This window comes from Triticum aestivum, chromosome 6A (assembly GCF_018294505.1).
Source record: "Triticum aestivum cultivar Chinese Spring chromosome 6A, IWGSC CS RefSeq v2.1, whole genome shotgun sequence".
Taxonomy (NCBI): domain Eukaryota; kingdom Viridiplantae; phylum Streptophyta; class Magnoliopsida; order Poales; family Poaceae; genus Triticum; species Triticum aestivum.
In genome coordinates, this window is record NC_057809.1 from 437,815,132 (window position 1) to 437,836,147 (window position 21,016).

Consider the following 21,016-nt stretch of genomic DNA (forward strand, 5'->3'; position numbering starts at 1 on the left):
CTGAAGTGTACACTGTAGGCGGTGTGTACGGATCCGGCTTGCCTGCTCTCTTCTCATGCTCCCATCCGTGCTTCCACCCTATCTTACGGCTGTTTTTTTTTAATCTAATCATCTCTTCCCCTTGATTTTAAGGGATGAGACCAGGTCTTATTTTGTTTTAATCAAATCATGTCACGTATGCGGGGGCATGATAGTAGCACGCTGAGTATGCAAGTCTCGTCCGGTGTGTACGCCAAAGAAGGGGGGCCAATACGGACATACCCGGCCGCACAATCGGCCGGTAGCGTGTGGCCGGCCCCTTGCTTCACCCCTCTTCGCCTTATCCCATCCTCGAAACCGGCTACCGGCCGCTCCCGGCAGCCCCGAGAGGTCCAGACCGACACCCCGGCCCACAAGCCAGGGACGCCGTGCTTCGTGCCCCCCGCAGGACACGTGGGGCTCTCCGGCAGCTCCGGTTCTTGCTACAATAACAGTTTCCCCCTTCCTTTCTTCTCCACTGCGCTGCCCCCATCCGGCGAGAGCTCGTTGCGTTCGTTAACCTCGCGTCGAAGCGGCGGGATTAAAACCGTGGAGCTGACCCCTAGCGCCGGGGGTTTGGGTTTAGCTGCTGGTGGCTTCCGTGGCGGCTCCGCGGCGGTGGGGTAGGTGAGAATTCGGCGGCCGACTATGGCGTTGTTTGTTTCCATGCTTCTTTGTGGGGACTCTCTGGGCTCTGCGGGGTTAGTTGGGCCACTGTTCCTTTTCCCCCCAAAGCCTTGGCTTACCTTCTTTATCCGCTTTTGCCGGGGTAATCTACCACTGCTACTGCCGTCCGTTAATCCGATACGTATTGATTGATCGGCGAGGTTCTTGAGGTCGCTTTGATCGGCTCTTGGTTCATCTGAGCTTGGATTGGAGTGCAGTTGTACTGTTAATTTATTTGGATTTTTTTTTTGATTTGTTACTTCAGCTGGCCTGCTGGAGAGCTGGGCTCTGTTGTTCGGGTAGCTGCAGGACTGGTGCTCGCTCCTTTTGTTTTACTGCTACCTTCGGTTTCGATTGATCCATTTTATTCAGGATTGGGTTTTTGGCCATCTATGATGTAGTGGGTGGCTGGGTGCATCATGCATGATTAATATTTTTAAAAATAAACTGTAATGGTAAAGTTCTGTTCTGCTCCTAAAACTGTATGATTTCTTTCATGTCGCAGAATGGAGTGGAAGCTGACTAATTAAGTAGAGGCGGTTGACGCGATGCAACTGTCAGTCATTCAGAACCAAGATTGTGCAGGATCATAGATCCCTTCGAGTCCACAGGGACAGGGGAGTGATAGTTCCAGTACGCACCGATCATGGGTGGCGTCTGTTCAAGGAAGCGAAGCCAATTGGTGGAGGAGGACGACGACTCTCTCCAGACACCGACGAGGTTCTCGAAGACCAGCAGCTTGAAATGGCTGCTGCTCACGCTGCCCCGCAGCAGCTCCGATGTCTCCCGCAAGGGACCAGGGAAGGGCCCTGGCCGGTGCCCGGCACTCATGGAGCTCTGTGTCGCCAAAGTCTGCAAGGTAGTTTCGTGGACGTATGTGTTTTGCTTTGCTGAGAAATGCCGCATTTTTGTCTAATGACGTCAAATGCATATGCAGGATATCAGTAAGTATTCTACTCTTGCTATGCTGCCGAGTGATCTCAGCCAGCAGATTTTCGATGAACTGGTGGACTCGAACTGCCTCACGGAGGAATCACTTGAAACCTTTCGGGATTGTGCGCTGCATGTAAGGTTTCCGCTGCCTATGCTTACAAGTGTGATGCTCAATTTAGTCTCATAAGACACTGAACAATAAGCCGGTGGTCTTGATCAAGAAAGTAGTAAACCAGATATGGTTCCATCAAACTTAGTACTTGTATGTAAAATTAATGTTATTGATTACTTTATGTGCTCTTTCCTGCTTCGGATATAATCGATAACCACCTTGTATTGGGATCATCTGACACTGAAACTTGATATTTATAAATGACAAGGCAACTTCTCAAACCTAATAAAATCTTACTTACAAAATATTCTGAATACTATATTTTGAGACAGAGCTTTGTCTTTGCGGGATAACTGCTTCTTGTATTTCGCCATCAGGACATTTGTTTGGGGGAGTATCCTGGAGTTAAGGATGCCTGGATGGAAGTAGTGGCTTCACAAAGGCAGTCATTATTGTCCGTTGACATTTCTTGCTCTGAAGTTACTGACAGTGGCTTAAATTTTCTTAGTGATTGCTCAAACATGCAAAGCTTATCATGTAATTACTGTGACAATGTCTCAGAACATGGCCTTGGAGTTTTGTCAGGTCAGTGACACACTGCTTACTGAGTTACTCTTCTCTAAATGTCTTGGTATTAGATGGGCTTGAGTATGAGCTTGTAGCTGCTACAAACGCTGCAAGCCTAATCAATTGCATCCTAGCAGGTTTTGGAATTGGTTGTTAGATAAAGTTAAACTCCCTTAATCTTAATAAGCCCAACTCTCCCCTGGCTTATGGGCTTATGCAAGCCCAAGCTTTCACTTCAAATGGAGAATAATATTCTAACTTTCTGCGAATTAAGTTTTTATTTATTTTGCTATATATTGGATTTGCAGGTTTCTCATACTTGACATCTTTAAGTTTCAAGAGAAGTGGCGGTGTTACTGCTGAAGGAATGAGAGTGTTTGCAAATTTAGTTAATTTGGTAAATCTTGACCTTGAGCGATGCCTGAAGATTCATGGTGGCCTGGTTCATGTGAAAGGTATCACCCTTCTGAATATCACATTAATTTACTTACTGATATAAGGACCTAAAGTTTTAAATGCTATCCTTTTGTTTTGGAATGTCATGATGGCATTTGACACCTCTTAACTTCGACAACCTTTTGAGTTGTTGATATTGGTATTTGAGCAGCAATTATCGTTTTCAGGCCTGAGAAAGCTGGAGTCACTTAATATGAGATATTGTAACTACATTACAGATTCAGATATCAAGTATTTATCAGGTAACAGAATAATCTATTTGTTTCCTTTGATATTCTCTGCTTTGGTATATCATATGCCGTCTGTCAGACTTAGACCCGTTCTCTTAATACGAAGGAAGTTTTATAATTTTGTGCAGCTAAAATTTAATGAATCTATACCACATATCCCATCCCTGAAAATTTGACAAGCACTTTCCTTTTGCAGATCTCACAAATTTGAAGGAACTGCAATTGTCTTCTTGCAGAATTACAGATCTGGGTATTTCTTATCTTACAGGTAAACATGACTATAACCTGCCTCTTTCCTATTTAGAATTCGGTGCTTTAATTTTGAGTGTTGGAATGATCCAAGGATCATTATTTGGTGTTCTATAGGTCAGTGCATGGTCTGTATTTAATTTCTTGACGTTGATCTGATCCAAAGCTTATGTGTTTACATTTTATCTGTTTTCTGTAGGCTTGTCTAAGTTAACTCATCTTAACTTGGAGAGCTGTCCAGTGACCGCTGCATGCTTGGAAGCTATCTCAGGTCCTGCAACTTTCCACAAATTTCCTAATAATGGCTTGTACCTTGATTCAGTAGGCTTGCATGGTTCATTTTCTTAGATTCGTGGTCATTTAGTTTGTTAACTAGTAAACTATTTCTTGTATTTTTGGCAATTCGTACTAGGTCACTGGTAACTTCAGTTTACTCGAAAACTTAGTAATAGACGTAATAAAAATTGAAAAGAGTAGTCTGATTCTGCTGCTTGAAGGGTGATTTCATCAATAGCAATAGGGGTAGCGAACATAATTCTTTTCCTCCTTGCGAGCCTTTCTGGACTTCAAGTTTTAACTAACTACCTTAACCTACCAAGAAATAATGTTCTTCCAAACATCTCCTAACCGTGTCTCATATGTTCTGTTCATCATACGTAAGGTCTCCTGATAGTGCAGAGTTAAATCACTTTGTTTAGTACTTATTTAGCTACCTGGGTTGTTCCAGTGTGAGTCGTTTAAGCAAAAATGTTTTTGTTTTTGTAAAGAAAAAATATTTAAAAATTCTGATGTTTAAGTCAAGTGGAACAGATAACAATATCTTTATTCCGCCTAAAATGGAGATTGGGGTCAGTGTCCTTAATAGCCTTAGCCAGCCCTATTGTGGAAAACAAGTGTGTTACTGGTTTGGATAGACCAGCCAGTTTCCAGTGGTTTATGAACTTTAGCACTTGTCTTGCATTGGTCACTGATTTATGCGAGTCATATATGATTCATGTTCTTGTTTTTTTTTTGGAAATGGAGGCGTACCCCCGGCCTCTGCATCATGACGATGCCTGCAGCCATCTTATTAAAAAATCCAGGAAGTATCACAAAGTCATAAAAGTATTACAGCTCGCAAGCGGAGCGAAGCAAAAGAATAAAAGAAAAGTACATGCTGACAATCACAACCGGTACGGCAATATGAAGGATAAGCTTCCTAGACTCCTATCCTGTTATGCGGCTGCCATCCGAACCGCGGAACCGGTTGAATATAGCCCGTGCTACCATCTCCCACTGGTTGCACCCAGTAACCAAAGGCTCCCTGGAGTCCATAGGAGTGAGTAAGGACCACGTACGGATCCATGCGGTAGCTCTGAAGATGACCTGCAAGAAAGTTAAAGTGTGTTGTCTGTTAAAAATCAAATCATTCCTACAGTTCCATATAGCCCACAGAAGCGCACATATTCCAATCCGAATACGAGCCGCAGTAGTATGTTCAACCCCAGCTAACCACGTTCCAAACAACGACTCAATGTCAACTGGAGGATTAATGTTGAAGGCTATATGAATCGTTCTCCAAAGCAATTTGGCGAGTGGGCATTCAAGGAATAAATGTTGTATTGTTTCATCATGATCACAAAAACAACAACGTGAACTACCTACCCATCGCCTCTTGATTAAGTTGTCCTTGGTGAGTATTACTTGCTTGTGGACGAACCACATAAAAAGTTTTAATACGCAAGGGAACCTTAATCTTCCAAATATGCAACGATCTTGAGATTGGGCCAGAATTAATCAAATCCATATAGAAAGATTTCACTGTAAATACCACATTTTTAGCTAATTTCCATTGCGTCGAATCCGGCTGGTCGGAGAGTTGAACATCTATCAATCTCCGAACCAAGTGCATCCAGGCAGTCCATCGCTCACCAACTAACGCACGTCTGAACTGAATATTCAAGGGAATCGTTTGGAAAACTGTGCCTACGTAATCCTCCTTACGTTGCACAATGTTATAAAGGGTGGGATATTGTACGGCCAGGGGTGTCTCTCCTAACCACGTATCCTCCCAAAATCTTGTTGACATCCCATTGCCAACCAAGAATTTGACCCTACGAAAGAACAAGTCCTTCGTTCTCATAAGCCCTTTCCAGAATGGCGAGTCAGTTGGTCTCATGGTAACCTGGGCGAGCGTTTTCGACTGTAAATGCTTATTCCGCAAAATCTGTGCCCACATGCCCTCCGGCTCTGTCTCTAACCTATAGAGCCATTTGCTCATAAGGCATTTATTCTTGATTTCTAAGTTCTCAATACCGAGACCCCCCTGGTCTTTTGGTCGGCAAAGGATATCCCATCGCACGAGACGGTATTTCCTCTTGGCCTCATCGGACTGCCAGAAGAACTGAGATCTGAAGAAATCAAGTCGCTTCCGTACCCCTTTTGGAATTTCGAAGAACGATAGTAGGAACATCGGCATACTAGTCAGTACAGTAATCAGCACTAGCCGACCTCCATAAGACATAAGCCTGCCCTTCCAGCAGCTAAGCTTTTTTTCAATTCGATCTTTGATACACTTCCATTCTTTATTGGATAGCTTACAGTGGTGAATCGGTATGCCCAAATAACTAAATGGTAAAGAACCTAATTCACACCCGAACAGTTGTCTATAAGTGTCTTGCTCGTCTTTGGCCTTCCCAAGGCAGAACAACTCACTCTTGTGAAAGTTTATCTTTAAACCAGACAATTGTTCGAAGAGACATAATATAAGTTTCATGTTACGCGCCTTAGCAATGTCATGTTCCATGAATAAGATAGTGTCGTCAGCGTACTGTAAGATGGATACTCCTCCATCGACCAGATGAGGAACTAACCCCTCCACTTGACCATGCTGCTTGGCCCTGCCAATAAGAATGGCCAACATATCGGCTACTACATTAAACAAGAGAGGAGACATGGAATCTCCTTGTCTCAAACCCTTGTGTGTCTGAAAGTAATGACCGATATCATCGTTAACCTTGATTCCGACACTACCCTTCTGGACTTGAGAACCCACTTGGTTCCGCCAGGCCTCACTAAATCCTTTCATGCGCATTGCCTGCTGAAGGAAAGGCCACTTAACTTTATCATATGCCTTCTCAAAATCCACTTTGAAGATAACCCCATCTAGCTTCTTCGAATGAATTTCATGTAGCGTTTCATGCAAAACGACCACCCCTTCAAGTATGTGTCGCCCTGGCATGAACGCTGTCTGGCTCGGTTGTACCACTGAATGAGCAATCTGTGTCAATCTATTGGTACCCACCTTTGTGAAAATTTTGAAACTCACGTTAAGAAGACATATGGGCCTGAATTGTTCGATCCGAACTGCCTCTTCTTTCTTTGGCAACAGCGTAATCATGCCAAAGTTAAGATGAAACAACTCTAAATGACTGTTAAAGAAATCATGAAACATAGGCATAAGATCATCCTTAATAATATGCCAACATTTCTTATAGAATTCAGCTGGAAACCCATCTGGTCTCGGTGCTTTATTCGGTTTCATTTGTGAGATTGCATCCAGAACCTCCTTCTCAGTAAACGGTGCAGATAGAATATCATTCTCCTCTACCTGGAGCTGAGGGATATCTCCAATAACAGATTCATCTAGGGCCACCGTGCTAGCTTCCGGATGCCCCAAAAGTTGTTTATACTCCCTCCATTCTGAATTACTTGTCGAAGAAATGGATGTATCTAGACATATTTTAGTTCTAGATACATCCATTTTCGAGACAAGTAATTCCGAACGGAGGGAGTAGTAATTAAAGATACAAGCTTTCAGATTCTCATGCCCCACAATTGTCCCCTCGTCCTGTTCAAGCTGTATGATTTTTTTCTTCCTATGTTTGCCATTCACAATCATATGGAAGAATTGTGTATTGTCATCCCCTTGGACAACCTTAAGCACTTTAGCACGCAATGCCCACTTGAGCTCCTCTTCTCTAAGAAGAGCTCGTAAGCCTTGCTCAGCTTCGTACTTGGAGCTTTGCTCATTAACCGTAAGAAGGTTGCTTTCAGCTTTTAAATCTAGCGCTTCAATCAATTGAGTGAGTCGCTCTTTTTCTTGTTTGTAAATCCCACTCTCGTTTCTGGCCCAACCTCGCAAGAACTGTCTCATGTGTCTGATTTTATTTTGCCATCTCTCAATACTAGTTCTTCCACTAACAGGCTTTGCCCATTCGCGTGCAATGATCTCCAAAAAGTTCTCTTTCTCGAACCAACCTAGTTCGAAAGAGAAAGCATTCTTGTTCGCAACGTGTGTAGCCTCTCCCGAGTCTACAAGAAGGGGTGTGTGATCTGAGATCGCTCTCTGCATCGCATGAACCGACACCAATGGGTACTTTTGTTCCCATTCCACACTAGCGAGTACCCTATCCAACTTCTCATAAGTCAGAGTGGGCAACAAATTGGCCCATGTAAATTGTCTACCGGTGAGCTCAATTTTTCTCAAATTAAGACTCGATAATCATGTTAAACATCATAGACCAACGTCCATCAAAATTGTCATTGTTCTTTTCATCTCTCCTCCGAATTATATTAAAGTCCCCACCGACTAGGATTGGCAGAGTTTCATCTCCACAGATCCGCACCAAGTCGGCTAAGAAATCTGGTTTGAGTTCAGGTTGTGCTGCCCCATATACAGCCACGAGAGACCATCGGAAACCATCCAATTTTGATCTCACCCGAAACTTGACCGCAAAATCTCCCCAAACCACGTTAAGCACCTCAAGTGTTTCACACCGAACCCCTAGTAATATCCCACCAGATCTTCCTCTAGGAGGTAAGACGTGCCAATCAAAATCAATTCCTCCGGATAGAGTTCCAAGGAAATGTGAGGTAAAGTTATCTCGTCGTGTTTCCAATAGCGCAATAAAATCTAATTATTGCTCCATCGTTGTCTCAGCCAAGAACCTTCGTTTAGCCAAGTCAGCCAGACCTCTGCTATTCCAAAATATTCCTTTCATAAGTCATCATGGATTTTTTTAAGCTTAACCCTAGCACTTCTACGAACCGCCGAAGTAGGATATATTATCCGTTTCCAGGGTCGCTTGGGCTTGTTCTTGTGTTTTACAGTTGTCTTGTAAGGGCTGTGGATATCTTGTTATGCAGAGGTTGGTAAACTCTTTATGGATGTATCGCTCGATATGTTGTTAAGAGTCAATTAAATCTCCCTTTACCGGGGAAAAATAGTACTAGTATTTTTTTGTCTGTAAGTTGAAACCAGAATTGCTACAAATTATGCAAGGCAATTACATTTTCATGTTGAAGACATTAAAGAGTAAAAATATAACCTTATGCATCATTTGCTTCTGTAGGATTGGCTTCACTGATGTTGTTGAATTTGAATCGGTGTGGCATATATGATGAAGGCTGCGGAAGCTTTGAAGGTAAATGTTGTGTTCTTTCTAACCATGATGTAGCAATGCAATTTCAAAATAAGCAAGCACATGTGTTAACGAAAATGGTTATGAAACTTTTGTTTGGTCGAACTGGCAGTTTCAAAAAATTATCGTATAACCTCTTTTAGAAATGCTTCTTGTTTTCGATGCATAAATATTTTGGATCCTCCTTGAAAATTCACAGTGCATGCGAACACGTGTGAGTTTTCACACATGTAAGTTCCAACATACACATATTATTAAATGTCCTTTGAATCTGCCATTTGTGTGCTACACAAAGAGAATTAAGGTAACTGTTAAGTCAAGATTATTTTCTCAGTTCATCTCTCTTAGTTAGCACTTGATATGTATTGTCATGATAACTACATAGTACACTGCAAATTCGTGTCATGCTGTTGTCTTTTATTCATTAAAATGCTGCTGCTCTGCAGATCTTAAAAATTTGAAGGTCTTAAATTTGGGCTTTAACCATATTACAGATGCATGTTTGGTGCATCTGAAAGGTATGACTATGTTGCTTAAAATTTATCTCATATTCTTCAGTTTTTTTATGTTTACATGTAGAATGTGTCAGTATTGGGGTCACATCTGCTGGTTTATCTATGCAACACTTCTAGCTCGATTTTGCACCCCGATATCACCTTATTAGATGCTTCTTTCTTGTAACGGCACGAGTACGTGTGTTTGGAAGGAGAAATGGGCTTGGTGCCAATAATGGTTATATTATAATGAATTAATAATGAACAGGCCTGGAAACACTTGATATTGTTGATAAGACATGAAATTGACAAATTGTTGGCGGTTGCTTTGATAGCTGAAATGTTGGAGATTTTTGCACATTAATAAGCACAATATACTGTTGTACTTCATATATGTCTCTAAATTAACTGCCCATCGCAGACCGAAAAGACAAGATAAAAAGCAATGCATGGAATTCCCTTGTACATTGGCATATCATGCTAGTGGCTGTAGACTGATGACCCCACACTTCTTCTATTTTTAGTGCCTGAAGAAATACATCAAAGCTAGACAATCATTTTTGAGTTGCATGACTTTTATGTGGTATATAAACCTAGCCATGCATTTTTATCCTTGTAGGACTAACCAATTTGGAGTCCTTAAACCTGGATTCATGCAAGATCGGAGATGAAGGTCTACTACATCTGAAGGGTGGGTTATTTTCTTACCACTCTTGAGGGTTAGCATTTATGAACAATCTTGGGGCTTAGCATTTATGAAGTAGTTTTCTATTAATTATTTTCATTCACGGTCTTCAGTAGGTGTTTGATCTCAAAATTGGGTTGTATTTAATAAGTTGATTTTTAATTTTTTTATTCCTTGTGACTGCCTTGATATTAGCGCAGAATTAGCATCAGTTATATGCTGTTGACTGGAAATTTGTTACAAACACCTTATTTAGCTAAATTGTAATGTTGGCTTGTACTTGCGGCTGCTTTGGAGTATTACTTGATTGTAATCATGGGTAATATTGTTCTCTTTATGCTTACGAGATTCTGTCCCTGTGTTAATGTAGGCCTTGTGTTATTGAAAAGCTTGGAGCTTTCTGACACTGCAATTGGAAGCAACGGGCTCCAGCATCTTTCTGGTTGGTCTTAACTTTTGATATTGATCTTTTCAGTTCTCATTTCTTATAGCAGTTAAGTGCTATTCCATTCATATCGTAAAACACTGGATAAAAGTTGCATAAAAGATGTAATGAATATGACAATCATTGTGCAGTAAAACCAGCATACTTTCTTTTTGCGGGGGAGTAAAACCAGCATACTAATGGATAATATTGGCTGTGTGCATCTTATGATGCAGAGGCAGGGAGAATTACCGATATGCGAATTTTATTTTTATGTGGATCTTGTCATAGTTTCCTAGTGCATTTTTCTTAATCTTTTTTCGAGAAAACGTCATTATATTGAAAAGAGAGATAGCTTGTTACATCCTCCTAGGAGGCTCTGGTACAGACAAAACACAAAAACATCAGTGGACGTCCCAGGTCTGTGGGAGGATGACACGCAAGCCTCGAGCACCTGCGGTTGCCCAAAGTGCAGCTTCTTCCTTGATCCTTGCTACCAAGACGCTAGTCAATGGGGTTGCAGCATTGAAGACGCAATCGTTGCGATGCTTCCATGTCATCCAAGGGATCAGCAGCGTTGCGGTTGTGAGCCCTTTGTGCATCGGCTTGGGCGTGGCCTGCCGCGCTGAACGCCACCAGACAGGTAGGGAGCCTTCACCATTAGGCGCGCTGCATGGTAGGTGCAGCCAAGACAGGACGTCATGCCAAACCTGCTTGGTGAAGGAGCATTCCAGGATCAGGTGGTTCATCGGCGGCGGGCGAGGCGATCGGCCGTCCAGCAGCGTCCCAAGTTAGCGAGCCAGTGGAAGAACTTCACTCGCGGGGGGGGGGGGGGGGGGGGGGGGGGGGGGGGGCAGCTCTTCCATGTAAGCTGCCATGCCGGGCAGGATGTAGAGCCATGTTAGGTGGCTAGGTACGCGGACTGCGCGGTGTATGTGCCTGAAGCATTCCACTTCCATTGGAGATGGTCCGGTTCAGCAGAGAGGGTGGGGTTAGCAAGTATTGGCCAATCTCTTGGATGCCAAGAGTGCCCTGAATGTCTGAAGCCCACTGGTGCGCCTGAAGGCCGTCTGCCACCGTTCTGCTTTTGCGGCTGCGCTTGGGGATGAGGGCGTATAGCTGAGGAGCGATCTCAGAGATGGATCATCCGTTGATCCAGCGGTCCTCCCAAAACAATGCCCGTCGACCATCGCCAATGATCATGAAGGTGGACGCGAAAAAGAATGCATGTTCCTCGCTTGAGAACTGGAGGTCGAGGCCAGCCCGTGCTCTGTTTCCATCTGTGCGTGCGCTCCAGGTCATCTAGTGCGCAAGGCGAGGCCCGTGCGCTCCAGGTCATGGATGCCAAGGCCGCCCAGGCTGGTAGGGCGGCAGACGCGGCGCCAATTCACGTGGCAGTTGCCGCCTTGAGCATCGGCACGGCCAGCCCAAAGGAATCCTCTCTGGATCTTCTCAAGGAGTTTGAGGATTTTCTCCGGCGGCGTGAGCACAAGGAGCTGATGCAGGGGAATTGCACTGAGGACGGACTTGACAAAGGCGAGGCGACCAGCCTTGTTCATGAGGTGCGCCTTCCAAGTGGGCAGCTTCCCGGCAGTCTTGTCGACGACGGGTTGCAGCTGGGCAGCCGTCGGGCGTCGCAAGGTGAGGGGGATGCCCAGATAGGTGATGGGGAACTCCGCGAGGGGGCATCCCAGGGTCGCGACGGCCGGGGCGACCTCGTCGTCCGCGCAACGGTTCATCGTGGCCGTGCTCTTCTGGAAGTTGACACGCAGGCCTGACGCACGGCCGAAAAGCTGCAGGATCTCTCTGACCGCCAACGTGTCGCTAGGCGAGGGGTGGCAGAAGAGGATGACGTCGTCGGCATAAAGCGAGATGATGGGAATCGCGCGACGGGGGTGCAGCTGTTGCAGAACGTTGAGCTCGGCAGCTCGGTGGAACAAGCGCCCCAACGTGTCGACAACAAGCACAAAGAGCTGCGGTGACACAGGGTCGCCCTGGCGGAGTCCACATCGATGCCAGATCGCAGGTCTAGGCGCGCCATTAAGGACTCGGGTGCTGGCCGACGATAGCAGGATAGCGATCCAGCCGAGGAAGCGGTCGCTGAAACCGTATCGACGCAGGGCCTCGAAGAGAAAGGGCCACGAGACGGAGTCGAAGGCGCGGGTGAGGTCGAGCTTGAGGAGGATGCGCGGGGCTCCCATCTGGTGGAGGAGGCGTGCCGACTGTCGCACGATCAAGAAATTGTCGTGGAGGCTGCGCCCGGGGATGAAGGCGTTCTGGATGGGACTGATCAAGTCATTCAGCTTGGGCGCAAGGCGGAGGGGTAACATCTTCGCGAAGATCTTGGCGACGAGGTGAATTAGGCTGATGGGCCTGTAGTCGAACAGACTGGCAGCGTCGGCGCGCTTTGGGATCAGCGTGAGCAGCGCTTGGTTCAGGCAGCTGAATCCTCGTCCCCGGAGCGCATGGAGCTGCTGGAAGGCGCAGACGAAGTCATGCTTGACGACGGGCCAGTAGGATCGGAGGAACTCCGCGGTAAAGCCATCAGGGTCGGGCGCCTTGCGCGCTGTTAAGCGCTTTATGGCTTGCCAAATCTCGTCTTCACTAAATGGGGCTTCCAGGTCGTCAAGGACGGTCGGCTCGATGATGTGTTGCAGGTCAAGGGCGCAATATCGAGGGCGATCGGTCCCGAGCAAGGAATCGAAGTGCGCGAAGGCTGCCGCGGCCATGTCAGCATGATCAGTGAGCACGGTGCCGTCAACCATCAGGGAGTGGATCATGTTCTTCTGCTTGCGATAGGTGCACTGGCGATGGAAGAAGGATGTGTGGGCGTCGCCATCTTTGAGATAAGAGATGCGCGCACGCTGTCGCGCCAAAGTTCGCTCCAGCGAAGCAAGGCCAAGATATGACAGCTTGATCTGTCGGCGGAGCCAGTCCTCGTGGGGTGTTAGCTGGCGGAGCTCCTGGGCCGAGTCAAGACGCAGGAGCAGCTCACGCGAGATCGCGAGCTGGTCGCGGATGTTGCCCATGGCGCGAGCACTCCAGCTCGTGAGCATGCGCGCGGTGGCCTGCAAGCGCCGCATGATGCGGCGAAACGGGCTCGGGTCGTCCACCGAACTCCAAGCAGCCGCAACCACGTCCTGGAAGCCTGCAATGCGCGTCCAGTACTACTCGAAATGAAAGCGCCGATGCACTAGGGGCAATGGTGAGCAGTCAAGCATGAGTGGGCTATGATCGGAGACAACCGAGGCGAGGCAGCGAAGGTGGCACTCTCCGTGCCGCTCCTCCCAGTCCGCAGTGCAGAGGACACGGTTGAGGTGAACCAGCGTGGGCGGGGTCTGCTCATTCGACCATGTGTATCGTCGACCATTGAGGTAAACCTCCTTAAGCACGAGGTCATTGATAACACGGCGGAAGCGCCCCATCATGCGTCTGTTGATGTTCCCATTGTTCTTGTCTTCATCTCGATAGATCAAGTTGAAGTCCCCGCAAAGCATCCATGGACCGGCGCAATTGGCGCGTACGTCGCAGATTTCCTGAAGGAACGCGATCTTCTCATGATCCTGCTGCGGCCCATAAACAATGGTCAGCCACCAAGGTGCAGCAGCGCTCGAGTAGTGAGTGTGTTGGGGCTGAACATGTGATTGTCAGCAGTCACCATCCTGCTCTTCCAGGCCAGCAGTATACCGCCGCGAGTGCCGATCGCCGGCAGGTAAACATAGTCATCGAAGTCCGAACCGAGTGTTTCAAGGATAGTAGACATGTGGATGAACTCCATCTTGGTTTCTTGGAAGCAAACGATCGACGCGTCGGTAGAAACAATAAACGAGCGAATGGCGGTGCGCCGAGCGCGAGCGTTCAATCCGCGCACATTCCAAACGATAATTTTCAGGCCATGATCCATAAAAGCATGATCGACACAGGGGCCCACACGCGCGGCTAGGCCTCGATCGGCCTACCAGCGATGACCGTGGTAACCGGTGCGACGGAGGGGTCGGCGGGGAGCTCGCGTCCAACCAGCGCCGCAATGGCCGCAAGGACGGTCTTGGGGATCGGCGCAGCAAACACATCATCGTATGCTTTCATGGCTTCCGGGGTGATCGCCTGATACACACCGACGATGCCGAGCGTGTGCAGTATCTGCACCTGCGCGCGTCGTTCGGTAGTAGGCGGTGCACCGGTCTTCGTCTTGGCCACGGTGGCCGAGCGCCCGCGCCGAGGTTGGGAAAAATTCAGCGGCTGCCTTCTTTGCTTACGGCCAGGAGTGGGGAGGACCGAGCTGAGCTGCCTGGTGGCCGCGGCGAGGAAGTCACCAAGGGTCCAGGAGCTTGTCGAGGGAGCACGCAGGCGGCTGCGGCGGAGCGTGACAGGGGGGACGCAAAGCGTGTCGCGCTTTTGATGGTGGGTGTTGGCGTCTGAATCGCCTCCTCATCTGATGGGCCGTCTGGGCTTTGGGGCCTTTGGAGGATCCGCACCTGGGCTTGGGCTGCCGAGGAGCTTGCGGGCTGGCAATCAGGCTCAGCAGCAGTAACCAGTAAGCCATGGGGTGGCGGCAAGGCGGCATCATATTGGAGATCACGCGCGTCCGTCCGCGCAGATTGGCCAGCATGCAGGACGGTGGCGGCAGACGCTGATGCGTGCAAAGCGACGTTTTGCCCCGACAGAGGATCAACATCCACAACAGTGATGGGTGGCGCCATTGGCTGGGAGTTCGGGACCTCGCTGCAGGTGGGCTCGTCATCGGGGACCGCGCCCACCAGGTCGCTAGGCAACACAAGTGACGGGGTCTCGTCGGGCCCGACGTCAGGGGGGGTGGGGGGGTTGGCTCCAGCAGATGGGGGCCAGCTGGCGCAACGGCATGCATGTCCTCCCACTGAGGCGATCCTGTCGGGGGAGTTGGCACCAGCGGTTGGGAGCCAGCTAGGGCAGCGACATGCACGGCCAACCGCTGATGCGATCCTGTCGGCCTGGGATCTGCTGCCGCCGCAGCCTTGGCAAGCGCAGCCTCCTTTCTTGCGTGCTTTTTCTTTCCTCCCCTCTTTCCTCTTTTGGCTTTATGACGAGGGGGGTGAGCCGCAGCGCGGGTGGTGGGCCAGGCATCCATGCACCGGTCCGAGGGGGGCATAGTCGCCGGCGGCGGTAGGGAACACGCGGCGGCGCAGGCTCCGAACCAGGCAGCGGCGACGGCCACGCCATGAGCACGCTGCTGGCCACGGGAGCGCGTCCAGCCAGCAGTGTCCATAGCCATGCCATCAGCGCGTCCATCCGGCGCGGCAGTAGTGCGGCGGCGCTTGCGGCCACGGCCACGGCGGCGATGGCGGCTGCGACTCGGGCCGGGGTCGGCGCTGACATCGGCATCATCGCCACCCTCTTCGCCAGCGGGCGGAGCATCAATGCGGGCGTGGGTGTGGTCGACGTCAGAGCGGGCGAGGGCGATGGCGATCGGGTAAGTGAGGGTGGTGACCGTCGGGGGGAGGGGGGGGGGGAGGAGGCAGAGCGGCTCGGAGTAACCTCGACAATCTCCAGTATGGCGGCGCGACGGATGGCGGCCGGGTCGTGAGCTCGACCGGAGAGGCGGAAGGTGGTGAGGTCCGCACGGGAATGCGTCAGGGGGTGAAGGCGCTCAATCCAAACGCTAGTACCAAGGATGTGCTCCGCCGTCGTGAGATGCCAGGCGTTAGCGGGGATGCCGCGGAGCTCGAGCTCAACGCGGTATTCAAACCCGCCGGAGCCGGCATGGGCAAGCTTGCACCATGGGCGTAACGACAAGGAGAAGCGCGAGCTGCGGATGTAGTGGTCACCGTTCATGCGGTCCTTGGAGGCACGAGAGCCGAAGATGATGAGGAAATCCTCAGGCTTGTGCAGGTGGGTGGTGAAGTCTCCGTCTTCAAAGCCGAACATGGAGCACAGGAGCTGGGCAACATCGTCGGCGGTCACTTGGGGCCGCGTTCCCATGATGGTGGCCACCATCACACGGCTCAGCACCTCCTCAACCTCCTCCATCTCGACGGAGCGCGACATGATGATGCGCGCTGGTTCAGCCATGTTCACAGGCATTGCCGGAGTTGGAGGTGGGGAGCGTTGTGCTTCGCGGGGAGCGGCGTACACGGCTGCAGCGGGCGGGGCGCGGCCGGCGCGCCGGTGGAACTCGTCGCATCCACGGGATTCGTGGCCAGAGACCAAACATCGCCTGCACCGAATGTCATTGGTGCAATCGCGGACGCGATGGCGGTGGTCGAGGCACCGGAAGCAGAGCCCGGCGACCTCCTTCGAGGAGGGGCTGCGCGGGCGCCGCGATGGAGGGGGGGCCGGCAGCGGCGAGCGGCGAGGTTGGGGACGGTTCCGCCTGCGCGGCTGCCGGAAGCCATCAGCGTCAACCGTGGCGCCGCCGGAGACGCGATGTATCTCCGAGCGGGGGCCGAGGCGAGCAGAGGCGGGCAGCTGTGGAGCCGCCGTCGCAGTCACGGGGGCCGCGCCGGAGGTGGAGTGCGGGCCACCTCGCTGTAGGAGCGCGTGGAGGCCGAGCTCTCAGAGCCAGACCAGCGGTCATCGCCGGAGGAGACCCGGTCTCCGGGGAGGGAGTGGGAGGGGGAGGGCGGCGCCATGGGCGGGAGGGAGAGGGGGAGGGCTAGCGAGGAGGGCTACCGGCAGGGAGTCGACGGCGGCGGGGCTGGGGAGGGGAGGGGGGGGGGCTAGGAGCGGGAGCGGGGCTGCGCGAGAGGAGCCATCATTTTTTTTCTACCATATTATATCAATGCAATTTAGCGGTTACTTTTATCCCGAACACGCGCCAAAACTCGTGTTGTTTTGTATTAGAAGAATGCCAAGATGGCGAAAACGTCAATGATCACTAGATAATATGATGTTTCCGACAAGTAGTTATTTTCATTGAGAGAAGTTAAGACTCAAAATGCATACCTTCACCCATTCTCATTATATTACCCTTCTTGAATATTATCAAACACCTCATCAAGATGTGCTCTAGTTACAGACTGTCCATACATGGTCGTGTATTGTTTCTTCACTTAAGGAAATTATAATACTTGTTGTCACCAGGACTTACTGAATAAGAAGTTATCTGCAGTTGTTTTGTTCCTTCCGGTTCGGCTATTGCACAGGCATGGGAGACATCCTAAACACAAAGCTGTTCCATTTTGCAGGTCTTCGGAATTTGCACAGCATAAATCTCTCATTTACATTGGTTACAGACACTGGCATGAAGAAGATCTCCATGTTGAATTCACTGAAGTCAGTTAATCTTGACAATCGCCTGATAACTGATGTTGGCTTAGCAGCACTCATAGGTATATATTACATGTTACAATTGGCACATAATCCTTTGTCAACTCATTGAGTTAAAATGATACTAATGCTCAGTAGCGACGCGAGACCTGTTAGTTGCCAGTTGCTGGGGCAGTTCTGTTTTTCACTATGGCATGCTTGTTGTGGCTTTCTCTGTTGTCTCATATTTTTTTTTCGAAAAGGAGGTTATCCCCCGGCCTCTGCATCAGAATGATGCATGCAGCCATTTTATTAATAAGCACATTTTATTAATAAGCAAACAGTTCAACAAAGTCTCCCAAGTCTCAAAAAGCAAAAGGGCTCACAAAGAGCTAAAAATATGAAAACGGGATAGCCACAACCGGCAGAATAAAGATAGATAGGAAACTAAACACCTATCCTATTACATGACCGCCATCCAAACCGGTTGAAGATAGCCCGCGCTACCGTCTTCCAACGGATAGACCCAGTAACCATACGCTCCCTGGCATCCGTCGGAGTGAGTAGCGACCACATACGGATCAATGTAGTGGCCTGGAAAATAACCTGCAAGAAATGAATATGTGTTGTTCTGTTAAAAACCAAATCGTTCATGCAGTTCCATATAGCCCATAATAAAGGACATACTCCTACACGGATATGTTTCGCCATTTCTGTCTCAACTCCATTTAGCCACGTCCCAAATAACGTGTGGATGCTATTTGGAGGAGTAATGTTAAATGCTATATGAACAGACCGCCATAAAATTTTGGCCATTGGGCAATCAAGAAAGAGGTGTTTGATAGATTCATCATGATCACAGAAGTTACATCTTCGAGATCCTGTCCGGTTACGTTTTGCCAAATTATCCTTAGTGAGAATGACTTGTTTGTGGACAAACCACATGAACACTTTAATTTTTAAGGGCACTTTGACTTTCCAAATATGCACAGATCGAGGGATAGAGCCAGAGTTGATAATATCCAAATACATGGATTTTACCGAAAACACTCCATTCTTGGTTAGTTTCCGGTGCAACTGATCTGGCTGTTGAGAAAGGTGAACATCCGTCAATCTTCTCACAAGATGGAGCCAAGCTTTCCAACGGTTTCCCGCTAAAGTCTTCCTGAATTGAATATTGAGAGGATTGGACTGTAATACTGTTGCAACGTAAGCATCTCTACGCTGAACAATATTATAGAGAAGGATAATGGATAGCTAGAGGCATCTCCCCTAGCCACGTATCCTCCCAGAATCTCGTGGAAGTACCATTACCAACGATAAATTTTGTCCTATGGAAGAAGGCTGATTTCACTCTCATCGGTCCTTTCTAAAACGGCGAATCGGTTGGTCTGATCATCATCTGGGATAAGGTTTTAGAATGAAGGTACTTATTACGCAGAGTTTGTTGTCTCATATGGACCTCGTGTGCCATATGTGTTCTTTTTTGTGCTTGATATTTCATATTAGCAAGCTTGGTGGTTACATAAGATTTGTGATACAAGGAATAGCATAATTTTGCAGTATGCACTTAATCTGGTCATGAATTCTTGTTTCTGTCATTACTTGATAGAGGTTTGATCCCTGGAGGTAATACAGGTCTTACTGGGTTGACTCATCTTGACCTTTTCGGAGCTCGGGTGACTGACCATGGGACAAGCTTCTTGAGATGTAAGAGCACACCTCCACGATCATTTTCACATTGTTGTATTGGTTACGCCAGTCTACATTTGTTGCAACCACTTGTATGAACACTTGTCTGTCCGCTACTCTGCTGTACCTAAGCTAATAGTTGAGGTTATATCAGAAACATAGAGCCAGTTATATTTCTCTTGGATCTTGCTTTTAAGCATTGTACCACCCAATTCTAAGACCATTTAGCAGAAATGTCATTCGAAATTATTTGTAACTTTCTGCACTTGAGTGCGCGACCTCACCCTCTTATCCCTGGCATGATTTATGCTGCATCAGATTTCAAGAATCTCGAGTCCCTTGAGGTATGCGGTGGGTCAATCACTGATGCTGGAGTGAAGAATATCAAGGACCTCAAAGCTCTGACGCTCCTCAACCTTTCGCAAAATGCCAAGCTGACAGACAAAACCCTGGAGCTGATTTCTGGTACTATTTCGTCCTCCCTGTCAACATGGCATCTGCTTGTACGTGCTCATTGTCTGACGGATCTGGTTTTTACAGGCTTGACCGCTTTGATCTCCTTGAATGTCTCCAACTCTCGGGTGTCCAACTCCGGTCTCCGTCACCTGAAGGCGCTGCAGAACCTGCGCTCGCTGACGCTGGATTCGTGCAGGGTGACAGCGAATGAGATGAAGAAGCTCAGGGTGACAGCGCTCCCCAATCTGATAAGTGTTCGGCCTGAGTAGTCTCCATGGCGCCCAGTACCTCCTCCTGTACATACCGCTTATCCCGCCCTCATCATGGACGTGACTGAGCGGCTGATCGGGCCCCAAGAGCGGTTCCGCAGGCCCGTGCCATGGTTTTTTTCCTGTTATTTACGCAGGTTTTCTCTCTACTGTAAGTTCTTCGTTTGAAGCGACGAAAAACCACGACTGCTATCCTATTTCTTCTTTTGTTCCATGCCGAACCACGGGCAGGAACAAAATTGTAAATATCACGCTTCCTGCCATGTGGGTTTTTTTTTTGAGAATTTTTCATTCAAATCACAAAATGACACAAAGTAGTTGATCTTTACAAGCACATTGAAACGCAAACACGAAAAACCATGAACATCTAGAGTACCTTAACACAAGCATAATACAAGAAGATCTTCACAGTCCTGTGTTATCATCTCTGAATCTTGAGAGAAGACCTTTGTAGCAGAAGGATCTGCAACCAAGCGCAAGCAAGTCGTCATCTTCGACCACGGTACAGTTGCTGTCACACTGCTTCCTTCTTTCTTGACACCAGCGCTGAGAGGGCATGAACATTAATCCAACACACCTGCAACATGCAACAGTCGCCACCATCTTTGGCTTTGAGTGCCACGAAAAATGTCCGAAAGGAAAAGAACTCGAGCGATCCGATCGGTCCAACACCGTGGCTGGGCCATCCGCCCGGACAAAGCAGGATCTCCCACCAGCATCGGCACAGAGAAAGGAGAAGAATAGCAGCAGCAAATCATACCGACAAGAAAGAAGAAGGGTCTTCGTCTCCCTGCATCCATCGCTCATCTGAGGACCCAAACGGTTAGTGCCAATGGACCTCCATCCACCATAGCCCGCGACCTCGACGAGATCCGGGGATCCCCCACCCCGCTGGCTCCTAGACGAAGGCAAAAGCCTCGCCTGACTGCGAACGGAACCTGGAGAAACTTATTCCGATGCGCCATCACCGCAAGGGCCTCGGCAGCGTCTCCGTCAACCCTAACCCTAACCCTACCACACACACCCACCAAGCGAACAGACCCGAGGTTCCCCTCCCTCCCGCCGCCGGAGCGGCCGATGGAGAGAGAGGGAACCGGCGGCGCCACCGGTGGCGCGCAAGGGAACCCTCGTCGGCTCCCTAG

General features: G+C 48.8%; 1 protein-coding gene across 3 annotated transcripts; it reads left to right on the top strand.

The window, feature by feature from the left end:
* Positions 1 to 274: 274 nt before the first annotated feature.
* On the top strand, positions 275 to 20,158 carry LOC123127784 (LRR receptor-like serine/threonine-protein kinase FLS2). Of its 3 annotated transcripts, none has more exons than XM_044547630.1 (16): positions 275 to 641; positions 1,190 to 1,543; positions 1,622 to 1,750; positions 2,107 to 2,314; positions 2,605 to 2,751; positions 2,920 to 2,994; positions 3,179 to 3,250; positions 3,431 to 3,502; positions 8,565 to 8,636; positions 9,080 to 9,151; positions 9,747 to 9,818; positions 10,183 to 10,254; positions 17,397 to 17,540; positions 19,096 to 19,167; positions 19,468 to 19,614; positions 19,690 to 20,158. In XM_044547630.1, exons 2-16 carry the CDS (start codon positions 1,331 to 1,333, stop codon positions 19,872 to 19,874), a joined length of 1,752 nt encoding a protein of 583 aa, XP_044403565.1. In that variant the 5' UTR covers positions 275 to 641; positions 1,190 to 1,330; the 3' UTR covers positions 19,875 to 20,158. The 3 variants fall into 3 exon arrangements, with proteins under 3 accessions (XP_044403565.1, XP_044403563.1, XP_044403564.1); XM_044547628.1 differs by having other exon boundaries at positions 276 to 645; XM_044547629.1 differs by lacking the exon at positions 275 to 641 and adding an exon at positions 696 to 787.
* The last annotated feature ends 858 nt before the right edge of the window (positions 20,159 to 21,016 follow it).

Excerpts from the sequence above, each read along its gene's own strand:
- LOC123127784 (XM_044547630.1), top strand. The coding sequence starts at position 1,331 with ATGGGTGGCGTCTGTTCAAGGAAGCGAAGCCAATTGGTGGAGGAGGAC. Across the intron at positions 2,752-2,919 it reads TGGCCTGGTTCATGTGAAAG|GCCTGAGAAAGCTGGAGTCA; the intron begins GTATCACCCTTC and ends TATCGTTTTCAG. Across the intron at positions 17,541-19,095 it reads TGGCTTAGCAGCACTCATAG|GTCTTACTGGGTTGACTCAT; the intron begins GTATATATTACA and ends GAGGTAATACAG.